Here is a 25,479-nt window from a genome sequence, read left to right as displayed (position 1 = left end):
TTAAGTTCTGTCTTTTGCTGTTATTTATTGAAAATACTTCATGACAACAAATCTAAATTTATGAAGGTTTGTCACAATGCATAAATCAAAAGCTTTCATAAATCTTGCCTAACTCTGCTTTTACAAAGTGAGATCTTGGTGTTCAGTAAGGGCTGTAAAATTTACTTGCTTGTTAAAAAATGGATGAGAATATGCAGGCCCTACACAAACCTTTTTGCACCAATTATTTCAAAGTTTTTCTTAGCTTTGACTTTGATCCAGTTAAAAGTTTCTTCCTCTTCTTTTTCCAACTGTATCAGCTGATATAATTAATTTTATTTCCCTTTCTAATCTTTACTTCTCAAAGTAATAAACATGCAACACTATTTGTGCTAAATGCCTGAACCCCAGACAGAATAGAAGGCAACAAAATCAAACTTGCACATTTTTTAATTGACACTGTCAAATTGATGAAGTAAACATCCAAGTAGTAGTAATTTAACTTCTTCATTTCTTTAGGTTTTTCTCTGCATTCTTTGAAATGTCAAACTGAAAGTGTTTGTTTTTATTTTAATGTAGAAATTCAGAGATTTCTTTAATCAAAATGATACCGGTGACCCCAGCAAAGACACCAGTGTGATCCTTACTGTCGAGGGGAGGACGTTTCCAGTGGACATCTTTTACCTGCAGAGGTGTGTTCCTGTCAGGTCTGGGCAGTAGTGAGGCTGTGCAGCTGTGCTGTCATTTTGTCTAGGTTAGAGCTCTGGTGTCTCAAAGCTGCTGGAGGGGAGAAGCCTGTACCTATTTTTCTGCTCATGTCTCTGCTCTTTTCTCTCCTCATAGCCCTGTTCCAGACTACTTAAAATCAACTGTGGAAACTACAATGAAAATTCACCAGATGGAGAGTGATGGTGATATACTGGCATTTTTAACTGGCCAGGTATAGACATAAGCAAATTTTTTGTTGTTGTTGTTTTGTTTTTGTTTTTTTTTTTTTGTTTTCCAGTGCTGTATTGTGAGCAAAACAGCCTCAGTCTCCTGGATCTTCCCTTAGTTGTGTGTACTTTATTTTCAGTGAAGATGACAAACATTTCTGTATTAATGGGAGCAAAATGAGGCCAGCCTCAAAGATGTGAAGACAATATATGGCCTGAATTTATCAAAGCTAGTAATGGATGATAGTTTTTGTCATTTAATTCTGTATTTTCTCAGCCTTGTTAGTGAGTGGAATATTGTGTGGTTTGCTGGTGCAAGTCACACATACTCAGCTGTTAAATTGACAATGAGTCATCATTAATAGTTAAGGCAAATGGAATTTCCATTTGTTAGGCTTAACATCTGAAGTGTTTGACAGAAAAACAAATTGCCATGAGATCAAAATGTACTGGTCTCTTCTGTTTATTTATGCTTGTCAGCTCACTTTGCAGCTGGGGAGAGCAAATGGGAGGCAATTCATTTCTCCAGTGAGGAGCTACCTTGAAGAGCTTCAAAAACATCTTGCATATTTTCAAAAGCAGTTCTTCATCTCCTTTATTGATGTAACTTTGGAATAATGATTTTGGTATTTCATGAGGCAATGTTTGAACATTTTGTTTTCTGTCATTGAGTGAGATGCCACAGCTGAGATTAAACATGAAGTTGAGCAAGAGGTGTCAGTGCTGTTCCTGTGCCATTCCTGATCCAGGCCCACAGCATTCTGCACTGCCAAAGTATTTTGGCCTCCCATTTTGCTCTCACCAGTTGAGATAGACAGGAAAATTAACCTGCTTCCTCCTGAGTTTGGTTCAGTCCTTCTGTGATTTTTCTCATGTGTTTGTGGTATGACATTGACTCAAATAACAGTGAACACAAACATGTGTATAAAGCTTTACTTATAGCAATTTATCTTAAGAATATTACAGCATGGAGCAAGCTAGTCAAACTCCTGGAGTTTGGACAATTGCAGTGGTATTATTTGGTGCAGTTTCTGTATCTGGGTGACAGAAATGTGCTGTTGAAGTGCAGCCTCTCTCATTGTGTGCCCTGTGCTGCTCTGGCTCCAGGAGGAAGTGGAGACTGTTGTTTCCATGCTCATAGAACAGGCTCGGGCCCTCGCTCGCACCGGGATGAAAAAGCACCTCCGAGTTCTCCCCATGTATGCTGGGCTGCCTTCTCCTGAGCAGCTGAAAGTGTTTGAGAGAGTCCCTCACACTGTCAGGAAGGTGAGCTCTTGTGTCTGTCTCAATTCCCACCCCCCAGAAGGGTGTCTACAACACACAGGTTGCATTTATCAGGTTCACATTATGGGACTATTGCAAATGCTGCTTTGAGTGAGGCTTTCTGCATCTCCCATCAGTGCCTGTCAGCTTTCAAACTGGGAACCAGGAACACGTTCCCTGCCTTCCCTTTTAGCCTTTGATCATTCCTAGACATGTCAGTTCCAACTCTCCTGTCTGCCTCATCAACTCTGCAATTTTTAAGTGTCTCCATGCAACTTTGCGTTTGTCTGCAACTTCTTACACTCTGAACTCCTCTGCTTTTACCTTTTCTTTCTTTTTGTGATCTAAAAGTCCATGATTGTTTTCCACCAGTAGTGGAAAAATGACTGACAGAGTGGGTAAGTGCTGTATTTTCATCTAAGGAACAAGTTCAAACTTAATTGATTTTAGTGGGGGAAAAAAAAGCTTAGTTTTGACTTCTGCAAGTCTTATTTGGACATTTAATGTCAGAGAAGTATATAATTGGATGTGATTAGTGCCTTTTGCTTATGCAGAGCCTGTGTTGAGGCTGAAATAAGCTGACAAAACTACACCAAGGTGACTTGTTATCCTTGTACCTGCTGGGGTTTGACAAGCAAAATTGTTCATCTGGCATTGAAGAACATTTCATATAGATACTTCTCTCCAGGATATGACAGTAGTCAGTTAACTTTCAAAATTTTCTTTTTAATTTCAGATGAAATAAGCATCAGATGTCCCACTGTTGTCTGGGAACAAATATTTTTTTTAATATTTTAGGGCATACATAGATTAGTGAATCCCTGCAGGAGTGTTGAATGTGGAACTCTTTATCAGTTCTGTTCCCCTCCTATCCCCCACCTCATTCCAGTGTACGAAGAATAGTTCAGTGTAACTGAGAAGCAGAAAGAAAATATTCTTGATTTGCAGTCAGTTAATCTTTTTCTCTGCAAACACTGCCAATGATTCTCTCTGCAAACAATGCCAAGCTCTTTTATGAAGAGAGAATAAATTTGAATAAGAAAGTGATAGTGAAGCTGTGAGAACTGCTGTGCAAACTGGTCTTGAAATACCAAGTTGACAGCTCCTTCTGCTGCTTGTAGGGTATCTTTTAGTGCTCCTGAGTGTGTCCATGGCCGAGATGTCTCACTGGCTGATTTGTGGTCACTGAGGCTGGGCAGCTCACAGGATTCTCTCTGTTCCTGTGCCCGCAGGTGATCGTTGCCACCAACATTGCCGAGACCTCCATCACGGTGCACGGCATCGCGTTTGTGATCGACTGCGGCTTTGTGAAGCTGCGTGCCTACAACCCCAAGACGGCCATCGAGTGCCTGGTGGTGGTGCCGGTGTCCAAGGCCTCGGCCAACCAGCGGGCGGGGCGCGCCGGCCGCAGCCGCTCCGGAAAGTGCTACCGGCTCTACACAGGTCAGCAGTGCTGCCCGGGGAGCCTCCTGCTGCCTCCTCACTGCTGTTCATTGTGCTGCCAGATTGAGGAGGAAGAAAGAACAAAAATTCCCTTTGTTGCTCCTCTGGCGTGTTTAGAAATAGCTCGTTCTTATGTGCTAGGTGTTAGGAACGGAATCTTTTTGTGAAATTGGGCAGAGTCAGCAACTGCACACATGAATTGTTAATGCAGCTCTTAAAGTGGTGAGCTTATTAAGAAGTTTGTTCTTTAAGGATTTTGGTTTCTGAGCAGTTTCAGTTTATAATACTTACTTGCTCTCTTCTCTGACTGAAGTCTTCGTAGACCCTGCATACAGAAGAGCTCTGGAAATCCTTTTGATAACTCAGAGAAAACTTTGTGTCTCTTTTTTTCCTAGGAATAGCTGCCAACCCCAAATTCTTCCCTTGAATCAATGACCCTGGCAGTGCACAAAAAATGCTGTTATAAATAAATCTATTGGCCACCTCACACTGTCCAGAGAGCTGTAATCAAAATGTCTGTTCTCAGCTGCTTAATGAGAAAAGGCTTTGCAGCTGAACACTCCCATTGCTGATGGGCTTGAGGTCCCCTCCAGTTTTACTGGAGCTCTGAGATGTTGGAAATGAAGCATTTTCCTTTAAAATGTGTATGTCCTTGCCAGCAGTTGCCACCTTAAACCAAGCCATGATTTATGCTCTGAATTTATACCTATCCAGTAAGAATCAGGAGACAATATGTACTACACAATATCCCAAGTTTATGTAGCTTTGTGAGTGTTTTACTGGAGAAACCATGACTGCACTGAAGATATTTTTGTGTGCTCAAAAGCTGGTCTAGGGAGTGCTTTAAGAAGTGTTTTAAAGGAGGAAAAAATAAAAAAGAAAATAAGAAAGTGCACAACAGTGCAAAGAGTGAACAACAACAGAGAAACAGCACTGTCTTTGTCCTAGGGAAGGTTTGAGATAGTAAAGAATTCTGTAGAAATGAAAATAGTTTGGGTGAAAATAATGTAGAATGTGCCTTTTTTTTTATTGCGGAACAGTTGTTAGTGGAAGGTTACAGGGATTTTATCCTTAGATGGAGTATTTTTCCAGACTTGGACTTTATAGTGAACGTGATTTTAAAAAGGCCTTGTTAAAGAAATTGTTTTTCCATCCTTAATCTTTATTTAAAATACATATCTTAAAACTCCATTTGTTTGAGTCTTTACAAAAATAGTGTTCTTGTAATGAAAGCATGCTGCTTTGGAACTTTCCCATGTCTCTTAAAAAAATGCTTTTTTGGTAGTATTGCACCCTGCCTTTTATTTTCTGACAAAAATGTTTAACAGAAGAGAAACAAAACATTTCCAGATTTCAAATTGAAATGTGGGTGGATGAACTACAGAATCAGCACTGTAGCCAAAACCATTGAATTTCTATTTAAATAAAAGTAACGTAAAATACAGTAATTGGAGACAGATCATCTTTTAACACCTGTTAAGTATCCATATCTGATAATTTAAAGTTGAAATGGGTATGATTTTTCGTGGTGCTTGCACAGAGTGGGAGTTGAAGCTCAGTCTCCCGTTGTTTTTCTCTCCCCACAGAGGAGGACTTTGAGAAGCTGCCCAAGTCCACGGTGCCGGAGATGCAGCGCAGTAACCTGGCCCCTGTCATCCTGCAGCTCAAGGCTTTGGGCATTGACAACGTGCTCAGGTTCCCCTTCCTCTCGGTGAGTCCCAGCTCTAAAGGCTGTCACCTTTCCCTGGGCTGAAGAGACATCAGGAGGTGACTTGGTGGTAGCCCACAACATTGTCCTGCTGGTGTGGAAAGCTTTGTCCCCTGTCAGGCAGCAAAGTGTGGTCCTGGCAACCAATAGTGCAACTGATGTTTGTGACCACTTAGAAACAATCATTTATATTCCAGAGTTTGATGTTAAAATTGTTGAGAAGTCAGGAAAGTCTTAAAAAGACAAACTCTGAGGTTCTGTGGAATTGTAACTGCAGTCCCTTTGCACTGAATTTATGAAGAAGGAAGAGTGTGAGACCTCTTTCTTCATTTTGCAGCAGAGAACACGTAGTTAAGGATTTTGCAAAAGTGGAAGATCTGTGAACTCATGTTCTATGCTGAACTCATGATCCATGCTGATAACTTCAATCAATGCACGTTTTCTCTTCACAGCCACCCCCTGCACAGTCCATGGTGCAAGCTTTAGAGCTGCTGTATGCTTTAGGAGGTGAGATTTTAATGCTTTACTTGATTTGTAGCTATATTACCGGAGTTGTGAAAAAAAATTGTAATCTGTATTTGATGGTTGGATGGACATTAATAAAATTTGCATTTAAGAACTATGCTTTGAGAAAGAAAGAGAAACACAGCTGTGACTGGTGGAAACTTTTTGTTGGTGGGTTTTTAAAGAGTACCTCAGTCTCTTCTGGATTTACTTTCTTTTCTTTTGGTTATTTCAGACTGGTAAGCAAGCAAACAGCAGCAATAGAGTTTAAACTAGAATTTAACTATTTAGGTTGGGTAAATGAGTATTTCATAGCTATCTTATCTGTATTTCCTTGGAATTTCATGGGAGGAAACCAGCTATTTGTCCTTGCTAGGAACAGGACTCTGAGTTGATGGGAGTGTTTATTCCCTGGCAGATGCTCTTTGTGCTCCTTCAGTCCTTACAGAGTGGTATGAAGACAAAAATGGAGTTTGGACACTAATTAGACCAGTAGAGGAATTAGACACTAACTTTACCTGCATCCAGTTAGATAAGTTGTTACATACCTAAGACTTGGTGTGGTGGTCTTTTATTTCATGTTACTGTACCAGTGATGGAAACATGCAACACTTGCAGGTATAAACAGAAAAAGTTGTAAGTAAAGGTTCTACTTCAATAACCCAGAATTTGTCAAGGCTGATAGAATTGCAACTTTGTTCCTTAGTGGGACTTGAAAAAACCTAGTGTGTCTGTTGTAAATTTTCCTGTTAACATGTTGCAGTCATTATTTGTTTTTGCTGTGTGTGTGCTGGAACTCTGCCTCAGCCTTTTGAGTCAAATGTGATTCCTGAATTTGGGAGAGGTCAGTCCCTGGAGGCTGTGCATGAAGCCCCACAGAGAGTGTGATGGTTTTCAAACTGCCTCCTTGCTATGATTTTGAAGGTTTGACTGACAAAAGTCATTGAGAGCTAATTTAATTACAATTTTTAAAATCCAGTCAGTTCTCTGCTGTGGATGCTGGGTGGGCTGTGGCTGAAAGGCTGCACCTGCTGTAGTGTAATGCTCTTCGTGCTTGTGCTGTTGGTCCTGCAGCTGAGGCAAAGTTCAAACACACAGCAAGTCAAACTGTTCTGATTCTATTAGCTGTGATTACAGGATACAACCACTAATAAAAACCCCTGATCATCCCTAAAAGCAGCACATTTTCTCCTGGATGAACTGGAACTCTGTTTCTCAAGGCAGTGTGTGTGTTTCAGTGCACAGCTTGCTGGCTTTGCATGCTTTTAAATGCATGCCACTTGCAAAGACTCTGCTCTAGTTTTCATATTGAACTTGCCAGTTATGGACAAGTCAACAGACACATACAAACTGGTAACAAAAAGATTAATCTGACAGATCTTGAGAGCATAATTCAAAGTACTTTTCTACTATTTAGCTACTTAAAAGAGTATATTTTTAAAAATTCTGTTCTCTGTGTTACTAATCACAGCTTGTTCTCCAGTTCATTGGAGTCTGAACAACACTGTTGGCATATGGTTTAGTTTCAGGTGATTCTGTGAGGAGCAGGGACTTGGACTTGAGCCTTGTGGGTGGGCCCCTTCCAACTTGAGGTAGTCTTTCATTCTAAGTGTGTTCATTCTGGTTTTATTCATTATGCTGCTGTTGGATACTTTTAGCACTCAGATCACACTGTAGTAATATGTTGTCATACACAGTTTTCAATTCCTTTTTGTGTGGTGAGTGGGATGCCTGCTCCTTAATTTTGTTTATAGGAAGAACTGTTACATTTGTTGAGTTTTTTTGACAGCTGTTTAATATTTTTGAATGCAACAAGCTAAACAAAACAGAAACTTGATGTGAGGCCAAGTAATCAAAAGTATGCTCTGTTTAACTTTAGCTCCTTGTTTGTAGCTAATTCAGAGTTGACAATATTTGCTCCCTAACATAAACATGAGGCAGCACAAAGGAGATTGTGTAAGTTTTAGAAGCTTCCAGAGGTTTGTGGCTGTTTTTAGACCACTCACAGATGCTGTGCTGTAACTTGTGGCAGTCTGCTCTCTTTTTATTCTTGTGGAGCTGTAACTCTGCTTGGCCAGGATTTTGCCCTGTGCTGGTTTGGTTCCATCTCACAAGGAGGGTTTCAGTTAAGGCACTTGGTTCTTGGCAACCTCTGCAAGCTTGGAACGAGGGCCTTCACAGTGGCTCAGGAACGTGTTTGCAAGGATGAATTCACAGCCAAAACCACCTTAGGGAAATGGAGAGGAAAGTTCAATAAACTCCCTGATTAGCTGGGTGATGTTTTGGCAGAAATGTTCTGCTCATGTCGAGCTTCAAAGAGCTCTTATTCTCTTGGCTGCACAGCTTTGTAGCAGAACAAAGAAGTGCTGATCTTGGTGTTTCAGATGGAAAGAAATGTCTGTGCTTGTGTGTGATACACGGATTTACTCTTTAGATTTTGCTGAAGTTTAAGGTGAAGTTAAGTTTCAGGTGGTTTATTACCAAGATTTTATATAAGGTGCAGAGGTGAAGCTGCCCAAGCATTTGCAGATTAAGTGAGGGTTAAATTTCTCTTACACAAGTAGGAACATGAATTTCATCACTGGCATTGCAGTCCCATGCAAAAAGGCAGTTTGGGGTCAGGCCCCTGCTGTGCCAGCGTGGTGCCAGCTTGTGCAGGGCAGATGCTCCTAATGCTGATAGCTGTGTTGAATAAACACCTCACTGTTTGTAGGATTATTTTTACAGTGGTGCAAACTGATTGCATCACAAGTATCTCTCCTCAGCCTTCTCCTTTGATGCCTTTTTGAGAGTCTGAATTGTCAGTTGGAGTTTATTGGTTTTAAGCATAATTTAAGAGGTAAATAAACAGGCAAAAAGTGGCTGTGTTTTTAGCGTTGTTTCACGTCTTTGTTCAAGATTTGTTTGTGAGTTGTCACCTATCAGAAATAACTGCTCTACCTAAGTTTAAAAAGGATAGTTTTAATCCCTCAGTCTATCACACACTAGTGGTTGTTATGTGAAACATTTTAGTGCCGTGGTACTTGAATAATCTCTCCTGAGCACATTTAAAATTTTTGTAATCTCTTTTTCTAAGATCTTTAATTTCCTGTATATATGTGGATTCGGTGGTTGCTTCCAGGATTATTTGAAGGAAACTTTCACCTATTCTAAAGTAGTATCCATTGCAGGCTATATTCAGGCTTATTTAGAAGTAGATCTGTGCACAACACATATATAGATCATGCAAAATTGTATTGATATTTGTAGGATGCAGCAGAAGCCAAAGGATTTCGGCTTGATGCACCTGTAGAAAATGGTGCATAAATATATGGAAATTTCTTCTTTTTCCTACTTAGAAATGCAGTTGTCTTTCTGTAGATGAAAGCCTATTTAAGCTGTTAGTTGTGGTAGAACTTACACTTCTCATATGGCACTAGTCAAATGAAATCTATCATACCTTAATTTTTGCAGGTGCTCTGACTTTGTGTTTAAATATATTAGTTCACCATTGCACAAAAGCTGCCTTTGGTACCTGTTTCTGAGGAAAACACTGTGACATTATATGAAAAGCTGGTAGGTTTTGTTGGACAGTGTAGGGGTGTGTGAGTGAATTACTACTTTGTCATGAGCTGATAGCATATCAAATAATAAAATAAACGCTGGCTGCAGGGATCTGTGGATTCAGATATGCTGACATGAGTTACAGGAGATCTCATTCCTAGACCTGATTTGTGGTTTTGCTTTTCTCTGTGAAACAGAGCTGCAGTGCAGCTGTGGCTTTGTTACCACCACGCAGTCTGACAAACAATGTGTTTATATAATGGGAGAGCCGTGGTTGTGTTTCCTCAGGTCGCTTTGCTGTGGGTGGTTATGCAATCTGCAGTGCCCCAAAGTCCCATTCCTGGGCTCTCACTCACTCCTGCTTGAGAAGCCTTTCTCTTGTGCTTTATCTCTCTGTCATACCTCATACAACTTGGCCTCTTGAAATTTTCTCTATCAGTTTTTACTCATTGCTGCCTTTCTTAGCGAGCTTTTTTTTCTTATTATTGTCCCCTGTGTGTAGCCGTGGAAAGGGGTTTTAATCCTTTAAGTGTGGCAGAAATAAGATGCACAGCTACATGGTCGTCTTTCATGACAGGAAGAAAGAGACAAGTTTATTTAGAAACACACTTGGTTTTATAGCATGACTTACAATTCCAAGAGTAGAGAAAAGGTGATTGGTTCAGAGAGAAGACACCCCATTGCCAGGGCCTGGTCACACACCACAACAGGTGTTTTATCCTGTTATTAAATTTTTTTTTTATTTTAACCAAATTATTACTTTGGGAGAAATTCTCCCTAGCCTTGAGCTGGACCAGCTTATCGGCTGGGAACAAAGCTAAAAAACTCCAGCCTAGAATATTATTCAGGCTGTAATTTTCTTACTTTCTCAATATGTGTCCTACACCTGTTTATTGTATTTTTAAAATTCTATGTCCTCTTGCAAAGGAAAGGCTTTTCCATTTAAATCTTTCCCTGAAATCTCAGCATAAAGCTCAAGAGTTCGACTGTGACCTGGTGCTTTGCATGGGTCACCCCTTGCTGCAGGGGTTTGACTGGAGGGAGCCAGAGCTCTGAAATGCTGAATGCTCAGGGAGAACTGGGCATCACAGGTCAAGGTGCCAGGCCTCCCTCCTGTGCCATCTCCAGGGAAAAGGCTGCAGCTGGAACATGCCTGGCAGTTGAGTGGTTGATACAGGAGGCAGATTATGTAGAAAACCTTCATCAGCTGTGCATCTCTTGCTTAGATAAGAATCAATTCTTTTTCTCCACGACCTAAGTAGATGTGCTTAGAAAAATGACATCCCACCATCTGCAGAGCTTCCTGTTTCTACAATAATGCCTTGTTTATCCCCATTTTCATTCTCTTCTGCTTTACATCCCCATGAACAAAGATGTTACTAAATGTTTAAAATGGAGATCAGAGGTCTAACAGCTAATATCCCCTCTGGCCATGGCATTGATTTGGGCTGCAGGTTTTTTAAATTATTGACAGTAACAATGAAACTTGGTCAAAATTTAAAAAACTTGTGTGTTCAAGTATTTTGAAAAAAAAATTCTGGTGACCCATGGGAGAGTAAATGGTTATCATGGATTGCCCTTAAGCTTTGTCTAATACACATTCAGCAACTCTCAGGTGCAGTTGCTATATTTTAGCTTGTTTTTCTGCTCTTTAGTACAGTTTAAGTCTAGAAGAAGCTTTGCTGTGCTATTTTGCCTGTGTCCCAGCTACATTTCTTCATGTGCTGCAGGTTTGGATATGCACTGCCGATTAACAGAGCCTCTTGGAATGAGAATAGCAGAGTTTCCTTTGAATCCTATGTTTGCAAAGATGCTTCTGGAATCAGGTAGGAGGAAAAAGATCAGTTTCTTCACAGTCATGTAATTGTAATGTATTGGTAGACATTTGCTAAACTCAAACTATACTTCATCTTGGTATGGTCTGCAGTGAAAAGAGCTAATTAAAATCTCTGTTATATAATTAGTCTAGGACATTTCACAGTCTAATAAGTCTAACATTTGCCTCTTAAGTTTCCACTGAAAACATTCACTCTTATACTAAAAAACTCCAGGAGTTTATGTATTTTTGTTTTAATTCTATAAAAACATATTCTGCTTATTTTTCATTTTATTTTCTATGGAGATAGGTTGAATGGAAGATTTCCTTTATTGAATTTCTCCATTTACTCTTCAGGAAATTTTGGCTGCTCCCAAGAGATTTTGACAATTGCTGCCATGATGCAGATTCAAAACATCTTTGTGATCCCTCCAAATCAAAAAAACCAGGCTGTAAGTTCAGTTGTGTCTCCTTCTCTGTCTGTTGGTTTCCCATTTCTGGACTTCTGGAAAGTGTTTTACTGGTGCCTATTACATACTGCAACTTTGTGTGAAAATAAAATAAGGTCTGGAATGGTATCTGTTTGTTGTAGGTAAAAGAAGAAACCAAATAACAGGGGAACCTTGGAGTCTTTTAGCAGTGCTAAAAACCTTCATCTGAGGGCCAGAAACATGAAAGGTTATAAACCAATATTGGTCAGTGTAAAGGTTTGCAAAAAAATCCCCCAAAACCTTCCCACACACCACTTCCTTTTGAGATGAACAAAACAGGAAGGATGCACTAAATTCTTTATAGACAGCAAGAATTAGGAGCCTAATTTTAATGAATGGAGGTTTTTTTATCTGTTCATTTTTCTAATTTCAGTTTTAGAAGTGTTCCTGAGTATAGGGGGGCTAGTAAAGTATTGCTGTTGCCCAGAGGAGCTGCCCTAGATGGTAAAAATTCTAACAGTCCCCAGAAAATATTAGGCTGAAGGGAACTGAGCATGTCAAACATGATTTCAGCACAAATCAATCTGCCTATAAAATGATATTTCTTGTTCTGCAGGCCAGGCAACACAGAAAATTTGCTGTGGAGGAAGGTGATCATCTGACCATGCTGAATGTTTATGAAGCCTTTGTCAAAGTAAGTCAGTTTTAGGTGGATTTGCAGGAATGAGAGGAACTTGAGGCACTCAGTTCTGAGTCTGGAAGTTCTGGATACAAAAAGTCCTCAAAGTTGAGGATTTCTCGAGTCTATCAAGTAATAATTCTACATTGAAAGACTCTCTGGTCACCATTTGCCACAGACCTTCCACATTTCCTCTGAACAGGGAGTAAAAGAGAATTTTGTTGGGGTACAGCATGGAAATCTTATGGGTAGACAGCTGTGTTTTCAAGGAGACAGAGGTTCTATCTTGGGGGTTGGGGAAAACAAATGTCCAAATTTCCAATGAAATTAATATTTTCTCATGTTTTACTGATGATGATCTGCATTTAAATCTAGCAGTCTTTTTCCTGGTGTTGAATTAACTCATTAATCATCATACCCTGGTTTTCATTGACCTTATGTTTTTACCCCGAGGTCTAACACCAACCTTAGTACTGCTCTGTAAGCTGAGGTTTATTTAATAGTTTTGAAGTTGTTACACCTATTTGGGAGAAGTATATTTTGCTGGTATAAAGCACTTTTGTAGTAAAATACTTGCAGCAGTGCTGAGTTGAAGCAGTATAACCACCCAACTATTAAACATGACTTTTTTTTTTCCACAGCCACAAAGCAGCCAGGCAGGCACCAACTGAAATGTTGCCCTTCCTTCACATTTTGTATCTGTGTAATTCTCTTAGAATGTTGCTCTTAGAAACAGCAAAAGCTCTTGAAGGGAGTGCTGGTTTCTGGAGAAACAGCTCTTTGCAGAGAGAAGACCAATGAAAACAGCACTGAAAAGGTTGTTTACATTTTGAGGTTGAAAACAGATGAGTTTGTGATCTGAGAGAATTAAATGGAGTGAATGATGCTCTTCTCTTTAACCACATATGAAGAAATGAAGTACATCTGTTTGAAAATACTCCATAACATTTGATCTGCTGCTATTTATGAGTTGTTTTGAGACATACTTTATAGTTATTAGTGGTACATAGTCTTGTTAGTTGCTCTGTAAATAGGTAATTTTCAGGAAAAACCACAATAAATTTGTTGTAGAAGATCAGAATTAAAACAGAACAAGGTTATCCAAAACAGATTTGGTTTGCTTTGTTGACTGTATGTCATTGAGATTTTTTTCTCTTCTCATTGTACAGCACAGCAAGAGCTCCCAGTGGTGTCAGGAACACTTTCTGAACTACAAAGGGCTTGTGAGAGCTTCTGTTGTAAGAGAGCAGCTGAAAAAACTTCTCGTCCGTTTTAAAGTGCCAAAGAAGTCCAGTGAAGGTGATATTTTTTAAGCTCTTGTCCAATGCATAGTGAAGGTGGCTTCCAAAGTGTCAGTCTGCTTCCTGCTTTTCTTGTAACCTTTGGAGTATTTTTATCCTGGCCTCAAAATAACATTTATTTAGACCAGATTTTTTGTCCTAAAAATGGCTGCAGAAGACCACTTTAGCCTATTTGTACGATTAAATTTTAGTCCAATCTTCATTAGTTGAGATTTCCAGCAAAAGTTATAACCACTGATTATCCATTTAATGGACAGACTTTCCAAAAAACTCATAAATAGGTCACTATGTTCCCTCTTTCAAAAAGGCCATTTTTGTTCAAAGTGCTTTGGGATGGGATTTCCAGCTGTGCTGTGTGTGCACAGGACTGGTTCTTAGCACTTGACTCTACCTGCCCTGACAAATCAGCCTTCAATGCTCAGCTGTCACACTGGGCTGCTTTAGGGACTGTGACACTCTTCATGGACATACAGGTGGAAACATTGATTTTTTTTAGGCAGCAATTTTTGCTTTGCTGTGAAATTGAAGTCTAAAGGAATTGCAGGGTTTGTCTGCTCTCCTGCCTTTGCTATCAAAGCCTGATGCACTCTGAAAAGTTGTTTGAGGTGATTAAGTGGTATTTTAGGGATTTTTGCCATTCCATTGACTCATCTTACAGAAAAATTCTCCTTTCCAGGTGATCCAGATCCTGTTTTGAGGTGCATAGTGTCTGGATTCTTTGCTAACGCAGCTAAATTCCACTCCACAGGAGCTTACAGGTGACTATATACAGCTTCACTACAACTCATGCTTGCTTGGAAAGCTCCTCTCATGAATAAAACTAAGTTTAATCAAGTTTCTCCTAATTTGCAATTAGGAACGTGTGGCAGTCGATACACTAAATATTTAAAGTTCTGTATTTGCAAACTGCCTCGGTGTTTATCTCTTCTCTTTGGCAAATGTAACCAAAATTATTAATAGTGGGAAGTTGCTGCTAGTAGTTATTAGATTGCTTTAAGTTAAGCAAGTACAGTTGTAGTGCAGTAGTGTTGTAGCACTCCCAGAGCACTGAGTAAAATCCTGAAATGCTACTTATTCATTTAATATAGATAAAATTCTTTTAGAACATAAAATTATCCATTGTTCCTTTGGCCAGCATTTAAGCCTTCGTTCATTAAATGCAAACGTCGTTAATTTACTGCAGCCCTTTCATTCTTGCTTTTATTAAACATTCATATTGGGGTCAAAAGGAACCAAATGTTAAGCAATAAAGAGAGGCACAGTCTGAAATAGTGTCTTGATTTCAAGGACTATCCGTGATGACCATGAGCTTCATATCCACCCCAGCTCAGTGCTGTATGCAGAGAAACCTCCACGCTGGTAAGTTAGAACTGCTTTCTCTTCTTTGGGGATTTTTTTAAAGGATTTGCAGCATCCAAATTGAATTGCTTCTCTCCATCAGTGAGGAATAGATGTAGAAGGTCATAGTTCCCACAGGAAAAATCCAAATGGCATTTCCTTTGCAACATTTTGTAGGGAGTATCTAAGTAAATGAGGGAAATAAAGTGATGTTTAACTGTCAAAAAAACCTGCAGGGGTTGGAAAGCAGAGCCTGGTGACCCTGTTTAGTGGGCACCACATCTTGCACTGCACATTGTTCTCCAATAGTCTCAGTACCTAAACACAGCTAGGGTTAATTTACTTTTATTTAGCCTGTTAAGGAAATATCCTGTCAAACAGGTGCTGCAGAAATGGCAAATGGATTGCAGGGAAAGGGCTTACACATAAAATGCATAATGTGAAAAGTTGTGGCAGCAGATTGAGGGAAGAGCTGGCTGTACTTGCCGTTAGCTGGGATTTGATCATTCTGTTTGCAGGTCAAAGGTCCTCAGATAACAAACAGAAATGTGTGTCCAGCTCTTAGGTCATCATGATCAACCTGAAGTATTTGAACTTTCATCCTTCCCTGCCTGCTGCTGAGACTTAGAAGGCCTGGTGTCATGACATCCTCTCACATAGGAGTTTAACTTAGCAACCTAAATTTCAGTGCTATGCAGCCTGGGCAACCATCCTCTATTGAGGGCTTCAGTTCTCTGCTACAGGTGTATAGGAAACGTGTTTTCATTCTGGTTTGTTTTCCTCTGATTTATTTTTAGTTCTGTTAGTTGCTGTGTCTCAGAACGCATTTGGCAAAGAGAATTTTGGACTCTTTCCTCTTTGCTTTTGAGAGCTAAATACCAATTAAGGAGAAACCACAAACCTCAGGTGTTTGTAGCTCTACTGTGTGTAGAAGGCACAGTAGATTGCCCAGGCTGGCAACCTGACTGTGCTGCAGTGGGGATGAGTCCACATGGTTCCTACATCTCTTCACTGGAGATCTTCTGGCAGGAGTTAAAGCTGATTTCTTCCTCTGATGCTTATCTCACTTGTCTGCAGACTGGCGCCAGGGATAGTCATGCTGGGGTTTGTGCCCTCCTTGTTGTGGGTGCAGGGTTTTGGTGCTTTGGACATCTTCTCTTATGATAGCACAGAGGAATTCATATTCTGTCTTCCAAAGCATCAGTTGTGAGTCCCCCTTGACCCTATTATAAGAAACATTCTTTCATATATACCTTCCACCCGTATGGTCTGGTAGTATGTGAGGTTGTTTTCATGGCAATCTAAAGATTTTCTTAATGTGGGGAACTTCAACCAACCAGAGGGAAAGAGGCAAGAGGCTGAATTACAGCTTGAAGACTCTCTTGTTGCTCTGTAAGTGCCACCTCTGACAGCATGTATGTGAAACTGTCTAAATATGCTGTTAATCGGCTCTCCCTCATTGCTTGACAGCAAACACTATTCATTTTTGTCTCCTTTCTCCCAGGGTAGTCTACAATGAAGTCATACAGACTGCTAAATACTACATGAGAGATGTGACAGCTGTTGAATCCTCCTGGCTGTTGGAGCTGGCACCTCACTTCTACCAGCAAGGAACGGTACGGAATCGGCATAAAGGCCAAACGGTACCATTGCTGCACGAGCAGCTCTTGTATCTGAACTTTCTAAGGGTTTATGTTTTGCTCTGGTCTCATGGCACAGAAATTAAGTTGGCTCTGTTCATTGTAGTGGTTTTAATATAAAGGAAGAGGATAAGTTGATGCATGAAATGTTTTTCCCTATTATCCAGCCAGTGGATCTCAGAGTTACAAAATGAGATGTATTTGCTGGTAAAATTACATTTACCATCTTATCACTTTGGGAAATGAAGCCTTCAGCCATTCTACACTTCAGTATAGGCACTTGGTAGCACTTCCCTGAGCAGCACTGTAGGTAGGCAGTGGTCACACTTTGCATAATAATTTTAGGAAAGCCTTTGCATGCTTTGCAAACATTTGTGAAAATCCTGAGCCTTTTTTTTTTTGAGCATTGTTTATGTTTACTGAAGAAAAATCAGTTCTGATCTGTTCATATGTGAAATGGCAAAGAACAGCTGCTGTTTGTGCAAACCCTTATAGCAAATTGCTGTGTGTGATACAGATACTTTTTAGTTATAAGTATCTTTTAATAGTTGTCACCAGCCTTTATTGACTGTCCCATGTGAATCTGTCAAACCAGACTTACTGACTGGTCATTCTGAGAACTGAATTGCTATGAAATATTATCTAAATGTTAGTTCAGCTGGAGCTGTACAATTTACCAAAATGAGCTTGTATTTGAATTTCTCATGGGACATTAGTATCTACTGAGCTTTATATTTTAAATTAATGAAGTATTTCCAAAATCTGAGTGGAAAAATGCATTTGCATATCAGACCTATGAAAAAGGTGATCTGTTTCTACTTATACAGCTGCTTCACTATTTGACTTCCTGGAGAATCTGATGTTTGTTTTCTTTCACTTCCTTCGGGTTTTGTCAAAATTGAGAATCCTGTGGTGCATGGAGCACCTTAGGACACCTCTGTGGTTACAGTTCCCAACAGTTTGGCATCTGTTCATGTGATTGACTTGAGAGAGGGTTTTTTTATGCTCATCTTGGATAATTCATCTCAATTATCCAGACAATTCCCATCTCTAAATGGACTTACTAAGTAGCTGAATATTTTCTGCCTTTTTCCTATAAGACATTTGACAAAGGCAGTGATGACCCCTGTAGGGCAGAGCCTGGAGCCTTCAGCTGCTGGAGATGATCTGCAGACATGGTTTAAAAGGAGCTGTGCCAATGTTGTATCAAATCTGTCCCTGCAATAATTATTCCTTTGACTCACATATTTACAGTTGTCACATAATTTACATTTAGCAGCCCACCCACACAAAATCCTGCTGTGATCTCTCCATGGGCTGAAGTTTGGGATGAGGTTGTCCTTTAGGTAGGTGGTAGCAAAGAGCACTTGTTTTGAATTGTGCTGCCTACCTGACTGAGGGAACATGTTTTTTAGGGTAGTGCTACTACTGCTGAAATTCTATGAAATTACATCAAAACCTAATTTTTACCATTGCCATCCTTTTGATTTGATCAAGTGAAGTCTGTTTGCAGTATGACCCAATCATTGCTTTCATCCTAAAATAAATGGTAGCTCTCAAAGATGGTGCTGGTTTGAGGAAAATTCTCTCTTCCAGCCTGTTATCCATATCAGTTATCCATATCAGCCAAAAGTCTTGGGTGTCCTTATAAAATGTTTGAAAATTAGAAATATTTCTCTTGTGTAAAACTTTGAGTCATACATGTAAAGTCGGAACTGTTGTAAATCACACAGATTTATGTTAATTTATAGATATTTCAAACCCTTTTTCTGCTGAAGGATACATCTTTGTGCTAGGAAGGAAAGGTTTTATTCCTTTGTCAAGTTAAAACAAATTACTACTGAATAGGACTGTGTGTTAAAAAATGTTCTTCTACAGCTTGATCTTGGTTAGTTATTTCTCATTCCAAGTTTTACAGAACTCTTTTCATATTTCATTCCACATTTGTAGGTCTTTAAGGGCACAGGGGTTCCAAAGATCTCATGCAAGTTCAGGATTAGTACAGTTATTAAAATCTTGTCCTTCACATAGATTCTCCTGGTGTTTTTTGCAGATGTATTGTTGGGAGTACATCTTTCTGTGCATTTTTACACCTGGACAATTGTTTCCAGTGGGAAATTGTTCCTATGCTTGCAGCTAGTACAGAAGAACTAGAAGTTATTTGATTACAAGCCAGAATATCACTTTGGGGTACATGTGGGTTTTTATTTAATGAGTTTACTTTAGTTGTGTCAGTAACAAGAAGAGCTTGGATGGGTGTGGATATTTGTGTTAGAATTCATTTAAAGTGTGATTAAGGGTAGAAAGCATTGTAGTTGATTTTTTTTTCTAATTTTGATGTATCTGCTAAGCAGTTTTTTTTTGTTCTTTTCTTTTCTTTTCTTGCAGCATCTTTCCTTGAAAGCAAAAAGGGCTAAAGTAGATGACCATTGACATGACTTCAGTTGTTGTGACATCAGAAGCAGAACCTACCAGTGATTTCAAGCTGGCTACAGTCCATTCAGCAGTCAGTTCATTAGCAATTTGATCTTCCATCAACTTAAATGTTTAAATGCCTGCCAGGATCTGTAGGGGTTTATGCATGACCAGTCCATTGTAAACCTAGAGCTTGCATTGTGGACATTTTAATCTTTGCCTACTTGACCTCTGTCATTAATCTGGGCATGTTGCTCCTTTTAAATAGGTAGAAAAACAACTTAAAATGTAAGAGGACATACAGGACCACAAAAAAACTGAAACCTTCAAGAAAGAAACAGATTTCCTGGAGTGGTACTGCCTTATGAGTGTGGGGAGTAGGGTACCCTGCCTCCTGTCACCCAGAGCACTGTGACTTACACCGGCCAAACTGAGCCTGGCTCCTGCCAGCAGGAGCTCAGGGCAATCAACTACCCCTTGAAATGCAAGGTGCTGCCATGGAAACATTGATTTCGTGTTGGACCATCCCAAACTGGTGCAGCTTGTGCTCCCAAGCAGTTCAAGTGTCGTGCCCGAGGCTGAGCTGGCCCAGCTCACTGTGCTGAGCAGTCCCTGGGTACTGAAATGTCTGGGTTCTGCACGTGGGAGTTGCTCTTTGGGGGAGGGGGAGAGAGAGCAGCTCAGTATTTTTAAGATGGATTATTTTTCTGCTCAATCAGGGGGCTAAAGATGTGTATTCACAATCAATCAAGTTCACAGACAGGGCTTTACTTTTCTTGTTCATCCTATGAGAGAAAAAATGTTAACCTTCCACTGGTTGGAAATACCAGTAAAATTCATGTGGGGAATATCATGGAACTCTGTTTTTTAGCCTCTATTAATCAGCAAATAAGGAAATGTTCTGTTCTTTCCCATAAGGAACACAGTCCTTTATATTTCTTTCATTACAAATCTATTCTTTACTGCTTGGGACTTGTTTTCCTCTGTAACTGAGGAAAAGGATGCTCTGAACAGTTGCTGCTTTAATCAGGATTCCATGGCTACTTTTCAGTAAGGAATTATGCTTGTTTGTGTTTTAACAAGACAGCTTGGATACATGTATTTATTTTTTTCCATTTTCCCTTTTTACCTATTGATATTTATTTTAGAAAGACATTGCTTGAAAATTTTATTTTTGTAATTCAACTGATTTGATGAATGTGTTTTTTGGCATATTAACTGTTTTATTTTCTTTAAAAAAAAGGATGTAAATAGGCAAAAATTTCTACATAGAACAAATGCCTTCCTCATCACAGGACTGCCTTGAAAACTTTCTTGAGAGCTTCTTTACCTTGTCCCTTCCAAATGCCTGCAGAGAGAACACGTTGTGCCATGTGCACTGTGTGGTCTCCTCAGTGTGTCTGTACTGACTGCCAGCACAAACACATGTACCAGTCTCCAGGAATGGCACCAGCAGCATGAAAACTGTGTCACCTTCCTCCTTGTTGTCCCTGTGACCCTCACCTTTGTATCATTCTCTTAGACTGGAAGCTCCTCGGGGCAGGGACTGTCTCCTAGCCAGAGCTGAGAGCAGTGTTGGAACTCACTAAAAAGATTCAATTTGCAGGTTTTTTTCTCTTAAAGGATCGGAGAAAGAACTGAATATGAAGACTTGTCAATTGTCTGTGTTTCTCTGTCCTCTGGAAGTATTCTTAAGAAAAATAAAACTGTTGAATTGAGGAAACTTGGGAATGCATCACTTTGGCCTGAGCAGGGGGTGATTTCCCAGGGTGCAGGGTGGGTGTGTTGGGCTGGCCTGGCAGTGGGTGGCCTCTGCATTTGCCAGCTCTGAGAGTTTTGGGTGGCTCTGGAGACCTGTCTTGTCCAGCTGCTCTTTCACCTGGCTGCACAGCTGCAAGATTTCCTCTGGGAATGACTGTGATTCCTGCTGAGGTCAGAACCCAAGCTTTGTCACACACTGCATAAAACCAAACCATCATGGCTATGTAAGAATGAGTGCAGTAGGTCTTTATAAACAAAAAAAAAAAAAAAAGAAATTGAGACTTGTCTTTTTAGCAGTTTTACAAACTATTGAGGTATCATCACACTCAGAACAGGCAAACCTTACACTAGAGATGCAGGCTAAGAGTAGTGTTACTAGGATCCAGACTAAGGTCACCTTCAGAGAGAAAACTGCTGCATCAGAGATGTGGGCCCTTGGAAGGTGTTGGAAGACAGAAAACTTAAAAAAAACCTGAAAATCTCTTTATTTTGTAAAGCTTTTGCCTCCAGCTCCCTGCTGGATTAGTACAGAGCATTCTGCTTTAAATAACCTTATGTAAGGAGGTGGCTCACTGCCTTGGTGGCTCTTTTCTGCATTAACAGGCTCTTGTGGGAGAGGTTGGAGCTGTTTGAAGATGGTTGTCAAGAGTTTAGGAAACATTTAAGGATGAGAGAATGAGGTTAAAATATCAGCCTGTTGAATCAAAATGCTGCTTGGAGCAGAAGTCATTCCACTGCTGGCAAAGAAGACAGATTTTTTAAAAAGTAAATTTATACCCATTGACATCAAATGACTGTGGGGTAAAAAAAACCAGTGCACTCCTCAAGCCCCTCAGAAAGTGCTGTCAGTGTTTCTACTCAGGACTTCAGTATTGTCAGCTCTACAAGAAAATGAAGTTAAACTGGAATAAAGATTCAGCCAAGAAAATATTAATTGAAATATATTTCCCATCTTGTGGATTAAAAGTAATTCTGATAAACTAATGGAAAAACCCTTTCTAGTTAATCTGAAGAAAGAGGCAAGTAGTTAAAAGTTGGGAGCCTTGGTTGCAGGGAAGGAGGGAACCTTTCAGAATCCCTTCTTTTGGGAGCATCAGTGTCATGGAAAACTGTGCCCATCACTGGGCTCAGGCAATTTTACTGAAAGCAGCTTGGAAACAGGTTTATTACTCTAATTTCTTAATGTTAATCTCTATCAAGTGATCATACAATCAACAATTGGCAAAGAAAGTCGACACCACAACTCAGCATTTAGAGTAAGTGACTCTGCAAGATGAATGTAAGTAGCTTGTGGAAAAACTGTTCTTGTATCCAGTTTTTGGCTTAAAACTGGCTGCATTTTGAGAAAAGTGCCAGTAGATGGCAGGCACCGGTTTCAAGAAGTATCTTGGGGAAAAAACTAATTGGCCAATTCTTCAAAAGTTTCCCTTATTCTTCAGTTTTAACATTTAATTAGTTTAATGGTAAGTGGGATGAGAAAGGGTAAAGGAAAAAGCTGTCGGTTGCTGTGGGATAAAGGCAATATTTGAGGTGCAGAGATTATTGACAAGCCCAGAGGGATGAATGTCCTGCTGGTTTAAAAGCAAACAAATAAAATGCCCTAAAAAACCCCCAAAATTTCCAACCAGGACATTCTGTAGTGGTTCTTTTGCTCACACCCTGAGTCATAAAAAATGGCAGTTTGTCCACACTTCATATTCACTGCAAAGGAATCTTTGAGCTGTGTTGGATTCTAGCCACTATTGTAATAAACAAAATTAACAGTTTAGTGCAAAAAAGAACCCAAAACCCCAAACCAAACAAAAAAAAAAATCCCCCTGTTCTGTTTGTGGCAAATGTGATTTGTCTGAGAGGATCCAGGAATATCTTTCTGCTCCGTTCCAAAATTGGCTTTTGCAGGGCTGTGGCTGTGCAAGGCTGTGAGATGCAGGGGTTGAATTCGGCTCTGTTGCCAATTACAAAGGATCAAAAATTGCCTGGAAAAGAAAAATCCTCTTTTTTCCTTTCTAGAATAATAGTTAGAATTTAAAACAACTAAATGCATTTAATTTGTCTTTCAGATTTATTTGAACTCCCTCTTACAGTTCCTGGAGTGCACAGAGCATCAGGAGCACCACTCAAGGGAATCCCTGGTGCTGAGTTCACTGGGGGATTGGGAGATGGCTGCAGCTGCTCATCCCACCCTTGCTGTTCCTTTGCTTTCCCAGGTCCAGGGTTGCTCCCTGTGCTCTCCTCCCAGGCTGGGTGCCTCAGGCAGGGGCAGAAGGGGTGAAAAGCTGAGGCAGAAGCAGTCAGAGGAGGATGTTTCCTGTTCTTGGGGTGTTTCTGATGCCTGGAAGTGGGTGGGGGTCCCTGCAGTAAGTCCTGCTTTGCTTGCTCAGCCTCTGCCTGCAAGGTCCCTTCAAGGTCTCCCACCTGAGCAGGGATCACCCACCAGACCCTGCCAGACTTTCCATCCTATACTGCTTTGCTTGGAAAAGTCAAAACTTACAGGAGAGAGAGCAGGACAGAGCAACAAATCACAACAGCTTCTTGGTTCCCTTCAGCCAAGAAATCAATTGTTTATTGCAGATGCCTGTTGGCAGAGGATCCCATCAGACAGGGAATGTTTTGATGTCAGGAATCATCTTCCATGAGCCAGGTTTTATGGAACTCCTGCTGCTTCTCCCTTTGGTGTCTGGGGAGATACCAGGGTTTCATAAACTGTGCAAAGATCCTGCTGCAGCCAGGGCAGGGAAGGGACTCTTGGGGATGTGCTGGGAGCTGGAAAAACCCAGGATCACGTTCAGTCCTGCCACAGGGAGCAGGATCTGCCTGGCCCTGCTGCTGTGCTGGCACAGGCTGGGACAGTGCTGGAGGGAGGCATCCATCACAGAGGCAGCTGTGGATGTAAATACAGGCTGGGACAGTGTGAAATAGTGATGGCCATTAGGAGCTGTCACAGCAGCCAGGACACCAGGAAGGCTCTTTGCAGCTCCCTGGGGATGCTGGGCAGCCTGGCACATGGAGGGGGGCTGTGTCAGAACTGCAGCATTTTGTTGGACAAGTCTTGTCTTACTCAAAATCTCTCTTTTTGGAAGTTGCAGCTGCTGCTGATTTAACCCTTTGCATCCCACGGGTGGAAAGCAGCGTGTTAAGTGGTGAGGGATTGATCAGAGAAGCCTTTAAGCCTCTTGGTTTAGACAGAGAAGCAGAAAGTGATTCCTCCTGCAGCTGTGTGCAGGGGACTTGCTGCACTGGAGCATTTCCAGAGGAGGTCATTCCTGGCTCTGTCACAAACCCTGCCCTCACAACTCGCCTGTCTGGGCACCATCATGGCAGGGAGTCAGTGCAGGCTTTGGACACCTGGCCTGCCTTGCAGGGCTCACCATGGAGAGAAGGAGACAGTTCTGCTGGTGTGTGTGTGTGTGTGTGCTTCTCGTTGGCAGCAGGGCACGTCTCTCTTGCTGTGCTGACAGGAGCCAGGCTGCCACTGCCCCTTTGTCTGGCCAAAGGTCCCCACATGGTGATGCTTGCAAAGTGTCCACATCCCCTAGCACTAATTTTCCAAGCAGCTGTCAAGACTCATGTTATGTTCTGTTTCTCATCCTGACCCCAAAATATATGTGGAAAAGGCTAATCTAATGTGAATTCTATAAATGGCAAATGGCCCTATTCAGGCCTCATGAACCCCTGCTCAGAATGGGCAGTGTGTAACCCACTCTGTGCAAGGTACTCTGTGGGTATTTGTGCCCTTGGTGTGATTCATCATTGCACCTTTCAATTTCAGCACCATTTGGAGGCCTCCTGAGGATGTGCTGTACCACAAGGAAAGCTTGTGAAGATGAGTGAGGAGATCCAAGTGGGAAGCACTCATCATTGAACAGGGAATGAAGGCAGCAGGGGTTGGTACATGTTGGGAAGAGCAGCTGCTGCTCTGGATCTGCTCCACATCCTCCTGCTGCTCTCCAACCAAAAGCTTTTCACAGACACCTCCTAACTCTTGTCCCTTTGTCACAAAGTCCTCTTGAGTCTATTTAAGGGTTGTCTTGTGAGTGTGAGGAGTGGAATACAGAGGGAAGATGTATTGCAGAAGGAAATCTCAGGGGCTGGGGAGGCTGAAATATGTGGGAACCCGCTACTCAGTCATTTGAGTGAAGTTCCCATTAGGGTTTGGAAACTTTCCAGGAGCCCTTGTACCTAAGCAAGCAATAACTTCTGGCAAGACAGGAGTTTTAGGCTTTGCCAGAATTCCTGCATCAGGTGGACAGTGAGAATTCCTGCAGTGAGAGTGGACAGAGCCTGAAGAGCTTTGCCCAGGGCACAGCCACAGAGGGAGGCACAGTGCCTGTCACCATCACTGCTCTTGCCAAGGTGGGCTCTTCAGGGAAAAACACCTTCAAGGACTCCCGAGGCACTATGGACCACTTTGGAGCTGGCTGCTTTGCATATTTTTACCAAAGTTAGTAGATAAACATTGTATATTCACCTCCTCCCTCCAGAATTTCATTCTGGAATAACTTTCTGGCTGGAAACAAGGAACTGGAACATGTGCATTTTGCTGTTGACTTTGTATCTCTCTGGGTAAATCCACTTGCAGTTCATTTTACTGAAGTGTAAATATGGGTGAAATTTTATCTCCTACAGCAGTAGGAGACTGCAGTGTCTGTCAGATTTATTGACACCCACAAACACGATGCTTTCTGGAAGGCAAAAATGGTTTTGGCAAGTGGGTTTGCGTGTT

The 25,479-nt window shown here is 41.0% G+C and overlaps 1 protein-coding gene across 2 annotated transcripts in view; it reads left to right on the top strand.

The window, feature by feature from the left end:
• DHX35 (DEAH-box helicase 35) overlaps positions 1-20,718 on the top strand; it is a 28,344-nt gene extending 7,626 nt beyond the window's left edge. The window contains exons 9-22 of one of the 2 annotated variants that reach the window (XM_014884007.2): positions 559-671; positions 823-919; positions 2,022-2,180; positions 3,410-3,620; positions 5,207-5,331; positions 5,781-5,835; positions 11,106-11,201; positions 11,549-11,643; positions 12,239-12,316; positions 13,471-13,600; positions 14,279-14,360; positions 14,890-14,961; positions 16,445-16,556; positions 18,969-20,718. In XM_014884007.2, the coding sequence (XP_014739493.2) occupies positions 559-671; positions 823-919; positions 2,022-2,180; positions 3,410-3,620; positions 5,207-5,331; positions 5,781-5,835; positions 11,106-11,201; positions 11,549-11,643; positions 12,239-12,316; positions 13,471-13,600; positions 14,279-14,360; positions 14,890-14,961; positions 16,445-16,556; positions 18,969-19,013 (1,470 nt within the window). In that variant the 3' untranslated portion in view covers positions 19,014-20,718. Of the gene's footprint in view, positions 1-558; positions 672-822; positions 920-2,021; positions 2,181-3,409; positions 3,621-5,206; positions 5,332-5,780; positions 5,836-11,105; positions 11,202-11,548; positions 11,644-12,238; positions 12,317-13,470; positions 13,601-14,278; positions 14,361-14,889; positions 14,962-16,444; positions 16,584-18,968 lie in introns of both variants that reach the window. The other variant, XM_088175076.1, reaches the window with a different exon arrangement.
• The last annotated feature ends 4,761 nt before the right edge of the window (positions 20,719-25,479 follow it).

The sequence above is a fragment of the Sturnus vulgaris genome, chromosome 17 (genome assembly GCF_052056855.1).
Source record: "Sturnus vulgaris isolate bStuVul1 chromosome 17, bStuVul1.hap1, whole genome shotgun sequence".
NCBI classification, from domain to species: Eukaryota; Metazoa; Chordata; class Aves; order Passeriformes; family Sturnidae; genus Sturnus; species Sturnus vulgaris.
This window is presented reverse-complemented; position numbering and strand designations above follow the sequence as displayed.